Source organism: Crotalus tigris, unplaced genomic scaffold (genome assembly GCF_016545835.1).
Source record: "Crotalus tigris isolate CLP2741 ecotype Arizona unplaced genomic scaffold, ASM1654583v1 scf7180000017666.379230911805:20528666, whole genome shotgun sequence".
In the NCBI taxonomy this organism is placed as follows: Eukaryota; Metazoa; Chordata; class Lepidosauria; order Squamata; family Viperidae; genus Crotalus; species Crotalus tigris.
In genome coordinates, this window is record NW_024096552.1 from 5461334 (window position 1) to 5479732 (window position 18399).

The 18399-nt window shown below is 40.5% G+C and overlaps 2 protein-coding genes across 2 annotated transcripts in view; both read left to right on the forward strand.

The window, feature by feature from the left end:
* LOC120305043 (vomeronasal type-2 receptor 26-like) lies at positions 1 to 15810 on the forward strand. Its single transcript, XM_039336350.1, has 7 exons — positions 1 to 279; positions 900 to 1712; positions 3889 to 4122; positions 6456 to 6582; positions 7567 to 8297; positions 13793 to 13919; positions 15419 to 15810. The coding sequence occupies exons 1-7, from the start codon at positions 1 to 3 to the stop codon at positions 15808 to 15810; spliced, it is 2703 nt and encodes a 900-aa protein (XP_039192284.1).
* LOC120305044 (vomeronasal type-2 receptor 26-like) overlaps positions 13786 to 18399 on the forward strand; it is a 20831-nt gene continuing 16217 nt past the window's right edge. The window contains exons 1-2 of the mRNA XM_039336351.1: positions 13786 to 13919; positions 14897 to 14967. The gene's annotated coding sequence lies outside the window, so the exon portion shown is untranslated. The remainder of the gene's footprint in view (positions 13920 to 14896; positions 14968 to 18399) is intronic.

Below are 18399 nucleotides of genomic sequence, written 5' to 3' on the forward strand. Positions count from 1 at the left end.
ATGTACTGGAAAGCCCTGTCCTTCCTTTTTGCCATTGAGGAGATTAACCAGAATCCCCAACTCTTAGCCAATGTCACCTTGGGCTATAATATTCATGACAACTATTTTAACACAAAGGTGACTTCGGAAATTTTATTGGACCTGCTTTCAAAGGGAGAGGCAGATATTCCAAATTATAACTGTGGAAAATGGAGAAACACACTGGTGGTCCTTGAAGGAGCTGATTCGGACATGTCCATTCAGATGTCAACCATGCTGAACATCTTCAAGATCCCACAGGTAGATCTGTGCAGGCATGATAGTTTGGTCATTTGAAAGGGGATAAAGTTCCTAAAGGCCATGATAGGTACCAAGAGTTAGGGGAGAAGATTCAAGAATCTGAATTAGATATGGATCAGATGAGTTTCTTGTTCCAAGGCCTTTGTCCAAATTGGTTTCTTGTTCCAAGGCCTTTGTCCAAATTGGGGAGAAGATTCAAGAATCTGAATTAGATATGGATCAGATGAGTTTCTTGTTCCAAGGCCTTTGTCCAAATTGATTGGATATTTGTAAAAGAAAAATATTAGGGCTGGCCGGGAGAGTTGCAGGGCCTGAGCAAAGGAGTATTCTGCAAGTCTTCTTTGGAACAAAGCCCTGTCCTTCCTCAAAATGGCCACAAATGAACAAATAGCAATAGCAGTTATACTTATATACCACTCCATAGTTCTTTATAGTACTCCCTGGGCAGTTTACAATGTCAGCATATTGCCCCCAACTATCTGGTTCCTCATTTGACCAACTTCAGAAGAATGGAAGTCTGAGTCATTAATAAGGACAAAGATCTTTAATCAGAATTTTGGGCAATCAATAATTTGGTTTTGAACTGAGAAAAAATGTTAACTTTTCCCCTTCTTTTTCAGGTCAGTTATACTTTTGCTTCCCAGGTTTTGAGTGACAGAAAACGATTCCCTTTTTTTTACTCAACTTTCCCCAAAGAACCACATGAGTACCCAGGGATTGTCAAAATACTCCAACATTTCGGGTGGACGTTGATTGGACTCCTCGCTGCAGATACTGAAAAAGGAGAGAAATTCATGAGACTCTTCACACCCATACTAGTCCAGAATGGCATCTGTGTAGTTTTCTCCCAAACCATTTCAGTGAGTCTTAAGGATAATGTCTACCATCCTGGACTTCTCCATGAATGGAGTCAAGTCAATGTCTTTCTTTACTTTGCCGAGGCCTTAACCTTCTCATATGGAATAGCACTTGCCCAAATCAAGCTGAGCCAAGTGGAGAAACCTGTTGTGGGAAAAGTTTGGATCACAACAGCTTTCTGGGACCTCACCTTGCCATTGTCATATAGTGATTTATCTTTCAAGTACACCCATAGTATTCTTTCCTTTTTTAGCCGGACAAATCAAAACATAAAATATGATTATTTCCCCAAACTTAATGCTTTTACAGAGAAATTTGCAGGTTTAGTATTTTCATGTTCCTATACAAAACATGCCCTGTCTGTGAAAGGCTGGATAAGGTGCAAAGAAAGAGAAAAATGGCGGAAAGTTTCTCATGAGCTACAGGAAAGGATTCTGTCCCTGGATGGCTACCACATTTACCACACCATCTGGACCGTTGTGCATGCTTTACACATGGTCTATTCTCTCGGATCCCAGAGAAGGGCCATGAAGAATGGAAACAGATCTGGACTTCAAAGATTGCAGCCATGGCAGGTACTTTCCTTTTCCATCACAAAGATTTCTGCTGAAGGGGAGAATCCACTCCCCCATTCCAGAATGTTTGGCCTTTTATGGATATTTTGCTTAAACAAATAATTTTGTTTTTATTTGACTTTATAAAGAGGGGAAATTTATGATGTTCAGAGTCACCTTCGACTAGCACAGCTTGTATAGCTTGCAAACAAATTAATACAAGAATTTATATAGTCTATGAGTGAAATGTAAATAATATGAGGCACGGTCGTATTGTCAGCTGCCAGCTTATGCTTGCTGTGCTTCTCTGTTATGCCATGACAGACTGCCATGAACTCTGGGGAGGGGAGATAAGGAGGGGGAATGATTAAGGAATCAAAAGTAGAGACTGTGCCACCTTGAGACTCTGCTCCAAGGTCATCCAGCTGGAAGAAGGAGGGAGCGGCATACCAAGCTGTGCTTGGATTGACCGTTATGAAAATATTGTACATGGACTTGATTGGTTACAGTGGGGTGGGCAGCGAGGGACAGTTAGAGATGGGAAAAGTAGGACTTAGGGATTTTAGCATGCAATTCTCAGTTCTGGCTATGCAATAGGATTAAGGAGAAACTTCCTGACAGTGAGGACAATTAACCAGTGGAACAGCTTGCCTCCAGAAATCATAGGCATTCTGTCACTGAAGATTTTTAAGAAGAGGCTAGACATTCACTTGTCTGAAATGGTATAGGTTCTCCTGGTTGAGCAGGGGGCTGGACTAGAAGACCTCCAAGGTCCCTTCCAGCTCTATTCTATTCTAATACTGCAACACACTTAATCTCTAATAAAGCTATACCTTTCCAAACAAATGGAGCCAAGGATTGTTTCTACTCAAAGGTTTAAGTAGTGGCCGATCTGACACATATCCTTTAATAAACCCCATTTGGATAAATCTTTTTGTACCCTACCATAGAACGTACAGCCCAGTTTTGTGAGTTAACATTTCCTTAAGATTTCACATAATTTTGTTACATTTAAATGTTGCATTTAAGTTTTGTCTTGTTTGATTTTATGGAGATGGGGAATTATACTATATTCTGCCCAGTGCCACACCATGTATGACTATAATTACTTAATCTCTCAGAAAATGTCAAATAAAATGATGAGACACAATCAGTTGCTTCAAAGAATTCCCTTTTGAAGAACACTTTCTCTCTCTAGCCTGACTCAGAAGACACAGCCCAGGGTTCATATAATTCTCCTGTCAGTGCAGTGTATGGTTGCCAGATATCTGGATGGATCATTTGAAAATCTGGAGAGCATTTTGAATGTTCAATCTAGCTATTATTTTCATGTTGCTTTTCACTTTGCTTTGTGCCCAATGGAAGATGGATGGAGCTCACTTCAAGGAATGGCCTTCAGCCCTTCAACTCAGCCTTGAATTATAGGAAGAGGAGTCCTAGTAGACAATCACCTAAATATGAGCCAGCAGTGTGCTGCAGCTGCCAAAAAGGCCAACACAGAGCTAGGCTGCATTAACAGAGGGATAGAATCAAGATCACGTGAAGTATTAATACCACTTTACAAAGCCACACTTGGAATACTGCATCCAGTTTTGGTCACCACGATGTAAAAAAGATGTTGAGACTCTAGAAAGAGTACAGAGAAGAGCAACAAAGATGATTAGGGGACTGGAGGCTAAAACATATAGGGAACGGTTCCTGGAATTGGGTATGTCTAGTTTAACGAAGAGAAGGACGAGGGGGGACATGATAGCAGTGTTCCAATATCTCAGGGGCTGCCATAAAGAAGAGGGAGTCAAGCTCTTCTCCAAAGCGGCTGAAGGCAGGACAAGAAGCAACGGGTGGAAACTAATCAAAGAGAGAAACAACCTAGAACTAAGGAGAAACTTCCTGACAGTGAGAACAATTAATCAGTGGAACAACCTGCCTCCAGAAGCGGTAAATGTTCCAACACTGGAAGTTTTTAAGAAGAGACTGGACAGCCATTTGTCTGAAATGGTATAAGGTTACCTGCCTGAGCAGGGGATTGGACTAGATGACCTCCAAGGTCCCTTCCAACTTTACTACTACTACTACTACTACTATTACTATCATCATCATCATCATCATCATCATCATCTGTGCAGTCGGGAAAATTTAGATCTCCATCTTGCTTTTCTATATTCTTCAATTCTTTCATTTTGCTTGTCCTTTTCAGCTTCACCCTTTCCTGAGCATCGCCCAGTATTACAATAATTCTATGGAGGGAGTATATTTGAATGAAAAAGGGGACCTGGCAGCTGACTTAGACATCATGTACTGGGTGAAGCTTTCCAATCAATCTGTTATCAAAGTGACCATTGGGAGTTTGGAAAGAAAGGGATGCTCAGAAGCCAAATTTAGGCTCACGATGGATCAGAAGGCAATCATGAGGTCCATGCAGGTCAACAAGGTGGGGAAGTTAATTTCTTTCATATCCCACATTTTGTAAGCAATTTCCTAATATCTGAGGCATGTTCTCAACTGAGTTTTTCACTTGTCTGACAGAAGGATGCTACAGAATCAAGAGTTCTTTATGTTTATTTTATCAGGTTCTGCATGGCTCTTTGCCATGTAGTCATGCCCCCAAAGAATTGATTGTGTGCCTTAAGACTGGTCAGGGAGGGCTCAGTTAAAAGCTTTTAATCTTAAAGACTCTAGACAAACTTCATTCAGGTCTGTTATCAGCATCAAGATCCCAAAATTAGGAAGATCCAAAAAGTCTGTTTGACCACAGATGATTCCACAGACATGTCCAGGTTGCCTTCTGATAGAGTACTGAGTACAGAGTACAGAGAAGAGCAACAAAGATGATTAGGGGACTGGAGGCTAAAACATATAAGGAACGGTTGCTGGAATTGGGCATGTCCAGTTTAATGAAGAGAAGGACGAGGGGGGACATGATAGCAGTGTTCCAATATCTCAGGGGCTGCCACAAAGAAGAGGGAGTCAGGTTATTCTTCAAAGTGCTTGAGAGCAGGACAAGAAGCAACGGGTGGAAACTAAGCAAGGAGAGAAGCAACCTAGAACTAAGAAGAAACTTCCTGACAGTCAGAACAATTAACCAGTGGAACAACCTGCCTCCAGAAGCTGTGAATGCTCCAACACTGGAAGTTTTTAAGAAGAGACTGGACAGCCATTTGTCCGACATGGTTTAGAGCTTCCTGCCTGAGCAGCGGGTTGGATTTGATGACCTTCAAGATCCCTTCCAACTTTATTATTATTATTATTATTATTATTATTATTATTATTATTATTATTATTATTATTATTATCCTGCAACTGTCTAGTGCTGCTCAGAGCAGAGGAGGAGCATAGAGGGCTAAACAAGGAAGCTTGAAGCTTCCTTTCATCAGTTCCAAGAAGGCTCCACACATCGGTAACCCTGAGGATACTCAGGTAACCTTGAGGACACAGATAAGCCTCCAGGTAGCATTAATGACTCGCTAAAAGAATGCAAATGAACAGCCGTCTGCAGGGACTATAAATCTTTCCATTCCCCACCATCCAGTCAGAGCTGAAGAAGCTTCTTGGATAAGAAGTGAAACGTTTTCAAAGAAAAACAAAGAAGTCCAGTTGCCTCATGAAAAAAAATCATCTTTGGGAGAAGGAAACTTGAATAGAAGTTAGTCGTAAAAAGGAGAGGAAAAGCAAAGGAATTAAGTGGGAGGTTTTGGGGAAGATTTAGGAGCATGTTTGGTGAGATTACTGAATGTTCCACAACTGACATCCCTCACATCCTGGACATAAACTGTTTCAATTCTTCCCTTCAGGAAGCACAATAAGACATTGCATGCCAAAATAACTAGACACAGAGACAGTTTTTTTCCCTTGTGCCATCACTGGGCTGAACACCTAATTGTCACAGTTCTGTCTAATGTCTATGTATATTTATGTAGGTAGTGTGACTGCAGTATTATTATTATCCTTCTCACCTTCTCTGTTACCCCCTCTTATTGGTTTCATTACTCTGTTGCTTTGCATGTACACTGAGACCTTCTGCCCAGGAGACAAATTCCCTGTGTGTGTAATCATACTTGACCAAATAAAGTATTCCATTCCATTCAATATTATGTGCAATTCTGGCCCTCTGCACTTAAAAAATGATACAATAGAGTTAGAAAAGATTCAGAGGAGGAAGGCTAAGGTGATCAGAGGGCTGGAGCTGCTTCCCTATCAGGAATGGTTGCCACACTTGGAGGTGGGTTGTTGGGTTGTTGTTGTTGTTGTTTGCATAGAAATGTGATGTATGAAAGAGATCATTACTGAGGTTTACAAAATTATGTATGGTATTGATAAAATGGACAAAGAAAAGCTACTTTCCCCACCTCAAAGCATAAAAAAACGAGGGTCAGCCGATGACATTGAATCCTGAAAGAATCAGAATAGATAAAAGGAAGCATTTTTTCACACAGCATGTAATTAAATTTTGTACTTTGCTCCCAGAAGATGTGGTGCTTTGGCTGGCTTCAAAAAAAGATGTACAGTAAGCCAATTTAATCAAAGGTAAAATCAGGACCAAAAAGCATCATTTAGCAAACATTCTGTGACACAAGAGAATGATTGATGTCAAATATTTTTGCTATTTTTGCTATCTTCACCTGCAGCTATTTTAGTTCTTCTGATTAGATTCAGCAGGTTAAAATTTGGGCCAGCAGTTTCACTGGGGCTTGCTATCTTAGGACTAATTTCATAGGAACATCAGTTCCACCTATTTCATGGAATGCTCCTTTTCTTTAACTTTAGCCCCTGCCAAGGTCTCGGTGTGTGGATAGTTGCTTGCCTGGGTTTGTCAAGCTGGTTGATGAAGATAAACCAGTTTGCTGCTACAGTTGTATTCCTTGTGCAGAAGGGACCATCTCCACCCAGGAAGGTGGGTGATTCCAGAGAGAAAAGCTGTCCGTGTTTTACTAGTTTTGAATAACCACAATTAATTCTAATATTTCAATTTGTTTTATATCTATCCTGCATTTTTATTTCATTTCACAATCACAGAAATTTGGGGCTCAGTTGTGGTAAAAAGTCAAGGACTACCTATATTCTGGCAAGATTATGAAGACTGACTTGTGTTCTGTAGTAGAGATTGGGAACACAATCCAATAGATTGTCTTTTAAATTTATCATTTTCCTAATTATGCAATAGAATTTTCCAGTATTATTAAAAATGTACCATGTTTCCCCAAAAATAAGACCGGGTCTTAGGTTTTTTTTCCCCTCCAAAAGAGGCACCAGGTCTTATTTTGGGTGGACGTCTTTTATACTCTTTTATATAACGACAGCCCCACCCAGCCGAACCTTCTGTGGCCAAAGGAATAGCTGCATTATGCAACTGCATTCTGGCCTGCATTTTGCAGTCAGGCCTTTCTGGAAGGCCTTGCAGCCGAGTACCGAGCAATGGATTCAATCCATAGCTCAGTTCTCGGCTGCAGAGGCCTTCCGGAAAGGCCTGTGGTTGAGAAATGCGAGTCTGGCTGCAGAAGACGCTGCAGAAGAAGTGGGTGGGTGAGGAGAGGCCTGGCTATGAGGTAAGTGGGTACAGGGCTGTGGGACAGATCCACAACCCCACCCCCACACTAGCTTGATTTTTAAATGGGGATTATTTTTGAGGCAGGGTTTATATTAAGCCCACCCCCAAAAATCAAGCTAGGGCTTATTTTCAGGGTAGGTCTTACTTTCGAGGAAACACGGTATATAGGGGAGTATCTGTATATATTGACTTAATGCATTCCCATATGCAAAATTACTTCTAAAATGTGCTTATTGACAATCTTGTGAACAAAAATCCTATAAACAGAAGAGAACATCAAGAGATTTTCAAACCACTGAAGTACATGAGTGTTGCATTTGTTCTTTGCAGATGCCAAACATTGTCTGAGATGCCCCAAGGACCGGCACCCCAACAAGGAACGGGATCAGTGTGTTCCTAAGGTGATCACTTTCCTATCCTATTCAGAAGATCTGGGAGTCATCCTTACTTCCTTCGCTTTACTTTTCTCTTTGAGCTCCGGCTTTGTTTTAAACATATTCATTAAGCACCTGGAAACCCCAGTAGTCAAAGCCAACAACCGGGACCTGTCCTACCTGCTCCTCATTGCCCTCCTGCTTTCCTTCCTGTCTTCCTTCCTCTTCATTGGCCAGCCAAGGAGAGCTACCTGCCTTCTGCGACAAGCTACCTTCAGCATCATATTCTCCATAGCCGTGTCTTCTCTTTTGGCCAAAACCATCACAGTGGTGCTGGCCTTTCTAGCCACCAAACCAGGAAATAGCATGAGAAAATGGCTGGGGAAGCCTTTGGGCAACTCCATTGTCCTTTGCTGCTCTTTTATCCAAGTTATAATCAGCACTATCTGGTTAGGTACTACTCCCCCAGTCCCAGACTCAGATATGACTTCCCAGACCAGAGAGATTGTCCTGCAATGCAATGAAGGCTCTGTTGCAATGTTCTACACTGCTCTCTGCTACATGGGCTTCCTTGCAGCCATCTGCTTCACAGTAGCTTTCCTGGCCCGGAGGTTGCCTGGCGCCTTCAATGAAGCCAAGCTAATCACCTTCAGCATGCTGGTCTTCTGTAGTGTTTGGATCTCCTTTGTGCCTACCTACCTGAGCACCAAGGGGAAATACATGGTGGCTGTGCAGGTCTTTTCCATCTTGGCTTCCAGTGCTGGGCTGCTGGGTTGCATCTTTTTCCCCAAGTGCTACATTATTCTTTTTCGACCTGATTTGAATACAAAAGAGCAGCTTATTCTGAAAAGCAAAACAGAAATGTGATTTTAAACCTGCACAATTTAGCAAGCAGCATAGGACCAATTTGCTTATTAGTGTTCCCCAAGACAAATGTTTAGATCAATCATGATAATTAGGGAAGTTCATTTCATCTGTTTTATACTTTTACTCTAACATCCATTTGTTTAAAAAAGTTCTCTTCTTTTAAAGGTATGGTAGAATCATAGCTTCAATCTTTTTACCAAAAAAAGAGACTTCAAAATTAAGAAAGAATGAATGAAAGAAAAAAGATTACTGCTGATATCAAAGTCTCAATGTTTTGTGAGACATTGGCTGTTGTCATCTGTCTGGGTGTAGATCTGTGAAGTATCTGAAATTATCTGTGCTGTTACATTAGATCTTTTAGATTCTTCTGCACACAATACTTAATCCAATCAAGTAGCAAGATTTAACAATTCAAAGGGGGATTACAAAGGATTACAAGGGATTGTGTTTATTAAAAATAATCAACAAACTAAATTGATATTTATTGAACAGATCTATTAGTAGCAATTTCTTGGTGAATTCTCCCACTATGTTAACTCAAATCTGATTGATTACTTTAATTATATGGAATTAAATTACTATATACAAAAGTTTTATCTAGGCAATCAATCTGATAGTTACCATGTTTCAAGCATCACAGTTATAAAAGTATACAACAATTGTTTTCTCAAAGAGACCCTACTCCAATTGTGGAACCAGTTAGAGCTGAAGATGATCCCTGACGATTGGACTCAGCATTTCAATAAGCAAACATCTCAGCTGCTTCTGTCTGATGAAGCATTGCAATTTCACTCTACTACACTTAAAAGGACAGATTTTCTGCAAACTTCCACAGAATTTCACCAAACTGATTGTGTTACTCCAGTCTATGCTCTCCATTTAGATACTGAGGAAGAGAGAAAAATACAGGAGTAGGACCTATCCCTCTCAAGCCCTGCTTTGACATGGAAAATTTTTGAAGCCAAGAGTAAATTGATTAGTAATAGTAGTAAAGTTGGAAGGGACCTTGGAGGTCATCTAGTCCAACCCCCTGCTCGGGCAGGAAACCCTACGCTATTTCGGACAAATGGCTGTCCAGTCTCTTCTTAAAAACTTCCAGTGTTGGAGCATTTACTGCTTCTGGAGGCAAGCTGTTCCACTGATTAATTGTTCTCACTGTCAGGAAGTTTCTCCTTAGTTCTAGGTTGCTTCTCTCCTTGATTAGTTTCCACCCGTTGCTTCTTGTCCTGCCTTCAGGTGCTTTGGAAATAGCTTAATTCCCTCTTCTTTATGGCAGCCCCTGAGATATTGGAATACTGCTATCATGTCCCCCCTTGTCCTTCTCTTCGTTAAACTAGACATACCCAATTCTCGCAACCGTTCCTTATAGGTTTTAGCCTCCAGTCCCCTAATCATCTTTGTTGCTCTTCTCTGTACTCTTTCTAGAGTCTCAACATTTTGATTAGGAAATTCAAATTATAAAAAGAGAACTCAGCTGAACATTCTATTCAGGACTCTATGTTCTTGAATAAAAAATATATAAAAACATCTATCACAAAACAAGAACAGAGAATTCAATAGGTCTTGTCTTCTTGGCAGTAGTTGATAATAAAAAGCCAGAAATCCCATTTTATTCTGGTGCCAGCTGACTTCCCACCCAATTGATAGGACCTTTTCACTTTCCCATCTGTTACTTGCATCTGTATGGGTGGACCACTTCAGAGCATTATATGTATAAGAAGAACATGACTTAATGTAACCTACTCCCTAATTGCACCCCAGTCTCAAGTGCTGAAATAGTTTGAAGCTTAGAAGACTAAACTTCTGGTCTCCATGATTGACTCAGATTGGAGCCTGAAATAAAGATTCTTCTACAGCAGGGATGTCAAACTGCCAGCCCATGGGCCGCATGCATCATAACGAAACTGCTCCTACCCCATCGCCAGCAATGGCAAAAAGTCGCAATACATTGCAAAACATCACGTGATGTTGCGAGTTTGACACCCCTGTTCTACAGCCTACACCAGAACATGGAATGGCAAACCCCAATTCTTGGGGGATGCTAGATACTTATAAAACAAATTAGTTCACTGGGTCAACCCAGAGTATATATTGGCACATGAACACACAGACTTCAGAGCTGGATGTTCTACTTATGGACATGCTGTAATACTCCAATGTTCGGACCAATTACTGATCTGAGAAAGATTTGAAATCAACTACAAGTAGTCCTTACTTACTGACAACCGCTGTATAAATTGATCTTTTTATGTTGTTTATTTTGTTTTTTTCTTTTCTTCAATCATTTCTTTAACTCTAAATATTCATTTCTGTAAGTTTTTTCTTTCTTTATGAAAATCCTTCAACAGTCTCCCACAGCAAGCTTTATTCAAAGCTTATTATGTTATATGAAAAGTCACATTAAATTACATAAAGCAATTTTTCCAATATCTCAAGTCTTATTCACTCACAAATTCAAAACCACTAACATTTATGTCCTGTATCAACAAAATTGCATGAAGTGTTCCTAGCACTTTATAAAAGTATTTCTTGTTTTAACTCTGATCAAACCGGTCAGTTTTAGATTCCTTTCTTTTGTTTCTAATATTCTTAATCTTTGCTTCATTAAGATATAACCTCTAACCCAAACTTCTTTCTTGGGAGTTTCTTCGTGGTTTTAACAGTCCCCTTTTGTAAAAGGGGTAAGTAGTAAGTCATTATCTGGTCATTTTTCATCTCATGGCTTATTGTTTGTATATTTCCACTTAGTTTTCATCTCTGTCATAATCCACAATTCTATTATATTTTCCTGTATTTCTACTTAGGATGGGGCTTGCTTTATGTTTTCATCATGTGGATCTGTAAATTTTTCCAAATTATTCTCCTTCTCATCTTTCATTTGTTCTATTAAATCTCTTTTAAATCATGCTGAGTTAGGATTACAATGGAATTGTAATGGAATTCATAGATGACTTTGAGGCGGGTGAAGAAAAAGTGCTGCCTGGAACATGATCAGAGAAGAGAGGGGGAACCTTCAGTGGCTTAATAGGCAGAGAGAAATACTTACAAAGGATCCACCTTTATGGATCAGTTAAAATGGCAGCAGGTAGTTAGTACTTTCAAACTTGCAAGGTTCTTTTAATAATAATAATAATAATAATAATAATAATAATAATAATAATAATAATAATAAGCCTTTGATTGTGTGGATCACAACAAATTGTGGCAAGTTCTTAAAGAGATGGGAATACCAGACCATCTTATTTGTCTCTTGAGAAACCTATATGCGGGTCAAGAAGCAACAGTGAGAACTGGACACGGAACCACTGATTGGTTCAAAATTGGAAAAGGAGTCCGGCAAGGCTGTATACTGTCGCCCTGCCTATTTAACTTATATGCAGAGCACATCATGAGAAAGGCAGGGATAGATGAAACAAAAGTTGGAATTAAGATTGCCGGGAGAAATATCAACAACCTAAGATATGAAGATGATACCACTCTGATGGCAGAAAGTGAAGAGGAAGTAAAGAGCCTCTTGATGCGGGTGAAGAAGGAGAGTGCAAAAGTTGGCTTGAAACTCAACATTAAGAAAACCAAAATCATGGCATCCGGTCCTCTCAATTCCTGGCAAATAGAGGGGAAGAAATGGAGGTAGTGACAGATTTTATTTTTCTGGGCTCCAAGATCACCTCAGATGGGTACTGCAGCCAAGAAATTAAAAGATGCTTGCTCCTGGGGAGGAAAGCTATGGCAAATCTAGACAGCATACTAAAAAGCAGAGACATCACCCTGCCAACAAAAGTGCGTTTAGTCCAGGCCATGGTTTTCCCAGTTGCAATGTATGGCTGTGAAAGTTGGACCATAAGAAAGGCTGAGCGCAAAAGAATTGAGGCCTTTGAACTATGGTGCTGGAGAAGACTCCTGCAAGTCCCTTGGACTGCAAGGCGTTCAAACAGGTCAGTCCTAGAAGAGATCAACCCCGACTGCTCTTTAGAAGGCCAGATCCTGAAGCTGAAACTCAAATACTTTGGCCACCTAATGAGAAGGAAGGACTCACTGGAGAAGGGCCTAATGCTGGGAAAGATTGAGGGAAATAGAAGAATGGGACGACAGAGAATGAGATGGCTGGATGGAGTCACTGAAGCAGTAGGTGTGAGCTTAAATGGACTCCAGAAGATGGTAGAGGACAGGAAGACCTGGAGGAACATTGTCCATGGGGTCGCGATGGGTGGGACACGACTTCGCAATTAACAACAACAACAACAACAACAATAATAATAATAAAGTTGAAAGGGACCTTGGAGGTCATCTTGTCCAACCCCCTGCTCAGGCAGGAAACCCTATACCATTTCAGACAAATGGCTGTCCAGTCTCTTCTTAAAAACTTCCAGTGTTGGAGCATTCACAACTTCTGGAGGCAGGTTGTTCCATTGGTTAATTGTTCTAACTGTCAGGAAGTTTCTCCTTAGTTCTAGATAGCTTCTCTCTTTGATCAGTTTCCATCCGTTGCTTCTTGTCCTGCCTTCATGGACTTTGGAGAATAGCTTGACTCCCTCTTCTTTGTGGCAGCCCCTGAGATATTGGAACACTGCTATCATGTCCCTCCTTGTCCTTCTCTCCATTAAACTAGACATACCCAATTCCAGCAACCGTTCCTCATATAACCTTACAATAAAGTAAAATTAACTCATCTAGTCTTATGTACTGTCTAGTTTATCTAGAAGGGCTTTAATCCTAGTGTGGGATCAACAGAGAATCTTGGAAATCACAAGAGCTCTTACTATCCTCATTTCTAATAAGTTCATTGTGACAAAGAGATCTGAACTGCTTCTTCTCCAATTTCTCATCACCTGGGCTCAGTGTCCATATCAGGCTTTCCTCTTTCCTAAGACTTTCCTCTCCTGTCTCTGGATTGTGCATCTCTGCTTTCCCTTCCATTCCTTTCCCAGCTTCCCCTCATTCTCTCTCAGTGTCTCTCCCCATATCCATTGTTGAAACTCTCCAGAAGACAGCTGGCAGCACATCACATAAGGCTGCCAACTGAAAAGCAGCCAGGCCTTTAGTAGGAAAGGATGGGAATAATATGAGACACAAATTCTAGCTGAAGGAAAAAAGCCATCTGAAACACTCTGTGGCTGCTTCACTGCATCTTCTTCCAAATGCCCACAAAAGAATCATAAGGGTTAAACACTTTTTTTGCCATCTTCTCTTATGGTTCTTTCATCCTGCATGTTTAAATCCAGTAGTTTGTTTGGGGCTTTCCCCTTTTTAAGTCTCCTTTCTTAGGGACATCAGCTCCACCTATTTTGCTGAATGTTCCTTTTCTTCATCTTCAGCTCCTGCCAAGTTCTCAGTGTGTGGATAGTTGCCTGTCTGGATTTGTCAGGCTGCTGGACCTCATGAAGCCAGTTTGCTGTTACAGTTGTGTTCCTTATGCAGAAGGGACCATCTCCACTCAGGAAGGTGGGTGACTCCAGAGGGAAAAGTTCTCCATGTCTTCTTACTTTTTAATAACCACAATGATTTCTACCAGTTTAATTGATTCCAAGGTTATCCCACATTTTTTTCCCCACAATTACAAAAGAAGGGAATGTTCTCTCCCACTGAAAGAGTGTTGGTAGAGCGTTGAAAACTTATTTTATAATATTTTGAAAAATTATGCCCAAATACCAAAGAGCCGAGGTGGCGCAGCAGTTAGAGTGCAGTACTGCAGGCCACTTTAGCTGACTGTGTTCAGCAGGTCATCAGTTCAAATCTCACCGGTTCAAGGTTGACTCAGCCTTCCATCCTTCCGGGGTAGGTAAAATGAGGACCCAGATTGTTGGGGGCAATGTAAATATATATATACGTTGCTTACTGATGTATACCGCTTAGAGAGTGCTTGCACTTAAAGTGGTATATAAGTCTCATAAATAAATAAATAAATAAATACAAACATCCCCCCTCAACTGAAGTACCATAAAACATAAAACACATGTAACAAATTTTAAAAAAAGAAGCATATCAATAATAAAGACTAAGGAAAACAGAAAATAATAAGAAATATAAAACAATCTAGGTATATCAACTCTACATCAAGTATTAAACAGCAGATGAACATTTCAAATCAAAGAGAAGAAACCTCATCTGATATAGACAACATTGAAACCAGAGCCAATGGTAAATAGATTTCATCATCTTTTGCTTGGTGGGAGAAAATGTCTTTTCTTTCTAATTAACACAAGTCATCAATCCAATCCTTAACATCTGAAATAAAAATACTTTTCCAATTTCTCAAATTCATTCTCTTAGCAATTCCCCACACTCAGTGTAAACAAAGCTCCTCAACAACAGACAAATTCCACATTTTTGGAACAAAATGCAGCACAACATAATTTTCTTTAATCTTTAGCCTTTTCCACACTACTAAAAATGTGGGTGCTGCATTTCTTTTTTTGCAGATGCTGAGCGTTGTTTGATATGCCCTGAGGACCAGCAATCTAACAAGGACTGGAATCAATGTGTTCCTAAGGTGAAATCCTTCCTCTCCTATGCAGAAGATTTGGGGATCATGCTTACTTCTTTTGCTTTACTTTTCTCTTTGAGCACCAAATTTGTTTTAAGCATTTGCATTAAGCACCTGGAAACTCCAGTAGTCAAAGCCAACAACCGGGACCTATCCTACTTGCTCCTCATTTCCCTCCTACTTTCCTTCTTGTCTTCTCCCCTCTTCATTGGCCAGCCAAGGAGAACCAGTTGCCTTCTGAGACAAGCAGTCTTCAGCATCATTTTCTCAGTGGCTGTCTCTTCTCTCTTGTCCAAACCCATCATGGTGGTGCTGGCCTTCCTAGCCACCAAGTCAGAAAATTGTGTGACTAGATGACTGGGGAAGTCTTTGGACAACTCTATTGTTCTTTCTTTCTCTGTTGTCCAATACCATCTGTGCTATTGTATCTGGTTGAGCACCTCTGCCCCATTCCCAGACTCAGATATGCATTCCCAGGCTAGAGAGATTGTCCTGCCATGCAATGAAGAATCAGTCATCATGTTTTATACTGTACTATGCTACATGGACTTCCAGGTGGCTGTTTACTTCCTGGTGGCATTTCGAGCCCAGAGACTGCCTGGTGCCTTCAATGAAGCCAAACTAATCACTTTCAACAGGCTGGTGTTCTGTATTGTTTGGATCTTCTTTGTGCCTATCTACCTGAGCACCAAAGGCAAATACATGATGGCCATGCAGGTTTTCTCCATCTTGACCTCCAGTGCTGGGCTGCTGGCTTGCATCTTTTCCCCCAAGTGCTACATTATTCTTTTTCAACCTGATTTGAATAGAAAGGAACAGGTTATTCTGAAAAGCAAAATAGAAATATGACATGGTGCGAACCATCTAAATCCCACCCCTGAATTGGACCCAGAAACCCCATTGGCAGCCAACCTCTGCAACAAATAGCACCACATTGGTGTTAAAGGGGGTTCTCCATTGCCAGCAGCCAGGCCATCCATCCACCCACCCACCCACCCACGTATCCATCCATCCATCCATCCATCCATCCATCCATTTATAGTCTGCCTTTTTTTAGCTGGCCTTAATCTAGTTTCTCAAGACAATAACTCAGAACTAGTGGGAGGTGAACAAACAGAAGTATGCATTAGTGTGTCACAATTTTGACTGGGATCCCCCCAGAGTTTGATATAAGATGGATAGCTATATAAATGTTATAAAACAAAGAAAAAGAAAAAGAAGGAAGGAAGGGAGGGAGGGAGGGAGGGAGGGAGGGAGGGAAGTCAGCCCCCCAGAGAAGGAAATATTAAAAGGGCAGGAAAATATATAGAAACCTTCTTTCTAAAGCAGTCACCATGTTGTTTATCCCCGGCTTGGACTGAACCACGATGAAGAAGACTTTTCCTTCAACAGAAGGAAGGAAGTTGCTACACAAATACATTTTTCTTCCCTATTCCCTTGTTATTGAAATCAAAGGAAAAACTTGGAAACAGAAGTGATGCTTCTCCATATAATTATCAAAATCACATTGATTTTGACTGCCTTCTAATAACACATCTTGGGAATTCTCCAAAATTCACTGTTGAGCTGACACAAACATCACTTTCAAGATAAATAGAGGAAATATCGTTCATCACAGTTTGGGTGCTCAGGGACAAAAAAGCCTTTATTATCACTGAGAAGTTGTGATACTGTGCTGTAAAACTTGAGCCTTTAAGCTGAATTCTGTCTGTGCTAGGAAAGCCACAAAAGCAATTGTGATATTGCAAGAGCACTTTGCCTCCTGGAACCGCTCCTTTAATTCTTTTTAGAGCCACCTGACTCTGCAAGACACATAGGAAATGGTTCTGCTCCTCCTGATGCTTCTGTTGTCCCGAACAGCCTGCAGGATACATAAGGCCAAATGCTCCTTAACTTTAGAAAGGGATGAGTCCGATCCATTGACTTATTTCAAGCCTGGGGACTATCTCATTACTGGAATCGCTTCTGCAACAACCACTTCATTTCTACCATTCACTTTCAAACAGGCTCCAGCTAACAAAGTTTCCTGGTAAAACAGCATCTCCCACCCTGCATGCTATTGATTCAAAAAGCTTTAGGTATCCTCTAATTTGGAACAACTGTACTTTTTCATCATCTCTTTTGTCTGGATCACTGGAGACAGAGGTTTTAGCAGGGTCAAAACTAAGGCACTACCCAATGCCCACTATGTCATTTTTGCCTTCAGGTTCCTTAACACATAAAGGTTGCATAAAAAAAGTCATCGGAATAGAGCTAGATGTACTCCATGCCTTTTCTCTGAATCTCCATACAAACCTATGAAGAACATTGAATGAGCAGGATATCCAGAAAAGACAAAATATGTGAAAAAAAATCTACTTGCATTAGTTTTCTCTTGCTCCAGGGCAAGACTGAGACCAGCCATTTGGAGAAAGTAATGACTTTTTCAGATCCTGTTTTTCTCTTGCTGGGTCTCCTGCTGCAAATTCTTTCTTCCTGATGCGCAGAATAGGCAGACTCTGCCACTCAAAAACAATTCCAGGAATTTCCCAAAAACTCTTCCTGCTCAATTTCTTAATATCTCTGCCCTTTCTCTGTTTACAGCTGTAGGGCAGACATGCCAGCATTCAGGTGTGAATGCATATTAAGTATGTTTGATTTTGCCCACAGAAGAAAAAAAAAGTTTTAACTTTGAGATCATTGCTTCTACTAGGTCTTTGTTCCTCAACAAAGAGGAACAAACATTATTAGGGGGCTGGAGGCTAAAACATATGAAGAATAGTTGCAGCAATTGGATATGTCTAGTCTAGTGAAAAGAAGGATTAGTGGTGATTTGATAGCAGTATTCCAATATTTGAGGGGCTGCCACAAACAAGAAGGGATCAACATATTTTCCAAAGCATTAAAAGGCAAGACAAGAAACAATGGATGGAAACTAATCAAGGACAGATTCAACCTAGAACTAAGGAAAAATTTCCTAACAGTGAGAACAATTAACCAGTGGAACAACTTGCCTTCAGACGTTGTGGGTGCTTCATCACTGGAGGTTCTTAAGAAGGGACTGGATAGCCACTTGTCTGGAATGATACGGGGTCTCCTGCAGGGAGTTGGATTAGAAGACCCCCAGGATCCTTTCCTACTCTGTTATTCTGTTACCTATTAACTTGTCCTGTGATAGCAGCCTATTCTATAGTGAAATTCTGCATTCTATGAGATGCTTAGTTGTCCTGAGAGATGCTATATCATTGTGGGAGCATATACAAATGTACGCTGCATTCAGAAAGTATTCAGACCCCTTTCACTTTTGTCAATTTTGTTATGCTGCAGTCTGATTCTATAGTTGTTGAAATTCATTTTTTTCTCATTAATCTACATTCAGTTTCCCATAATGACAAAGTGAAAACAGAATTTTACAAATGTCTGTAAATTTATTAAAAATAAAAAAACTGAAATATCACA

What these genes read in the sequence shown, in the direction of transcription:
- LOC120305043 (XM_039336350.1), top strand. Translation starts at nt 1, where the DNA reads ATGTACTGGAAAGCCCTGTCCTTCCTTTTTGCCATTGAGGAGATTAAC. An exon ending in GGTCCATGCAGGTCAACAAG is followed by an intron (nt 4,123 to 6,455) that starts GTGGGGAAGTTA and finishes CTTTAACTTTAG; the next exon opens with CCCCTGCCAAGGTCTCGGTG. An exon ending in GACCATCTCCACCCAGGAAG is followed by an intron (nt 6,583 to 7,566) that starts GTGGGTGATTCC and finishes TGTTCTTTGCAG; the next exon opens with ATGCCAAACATTGTCTGAGA.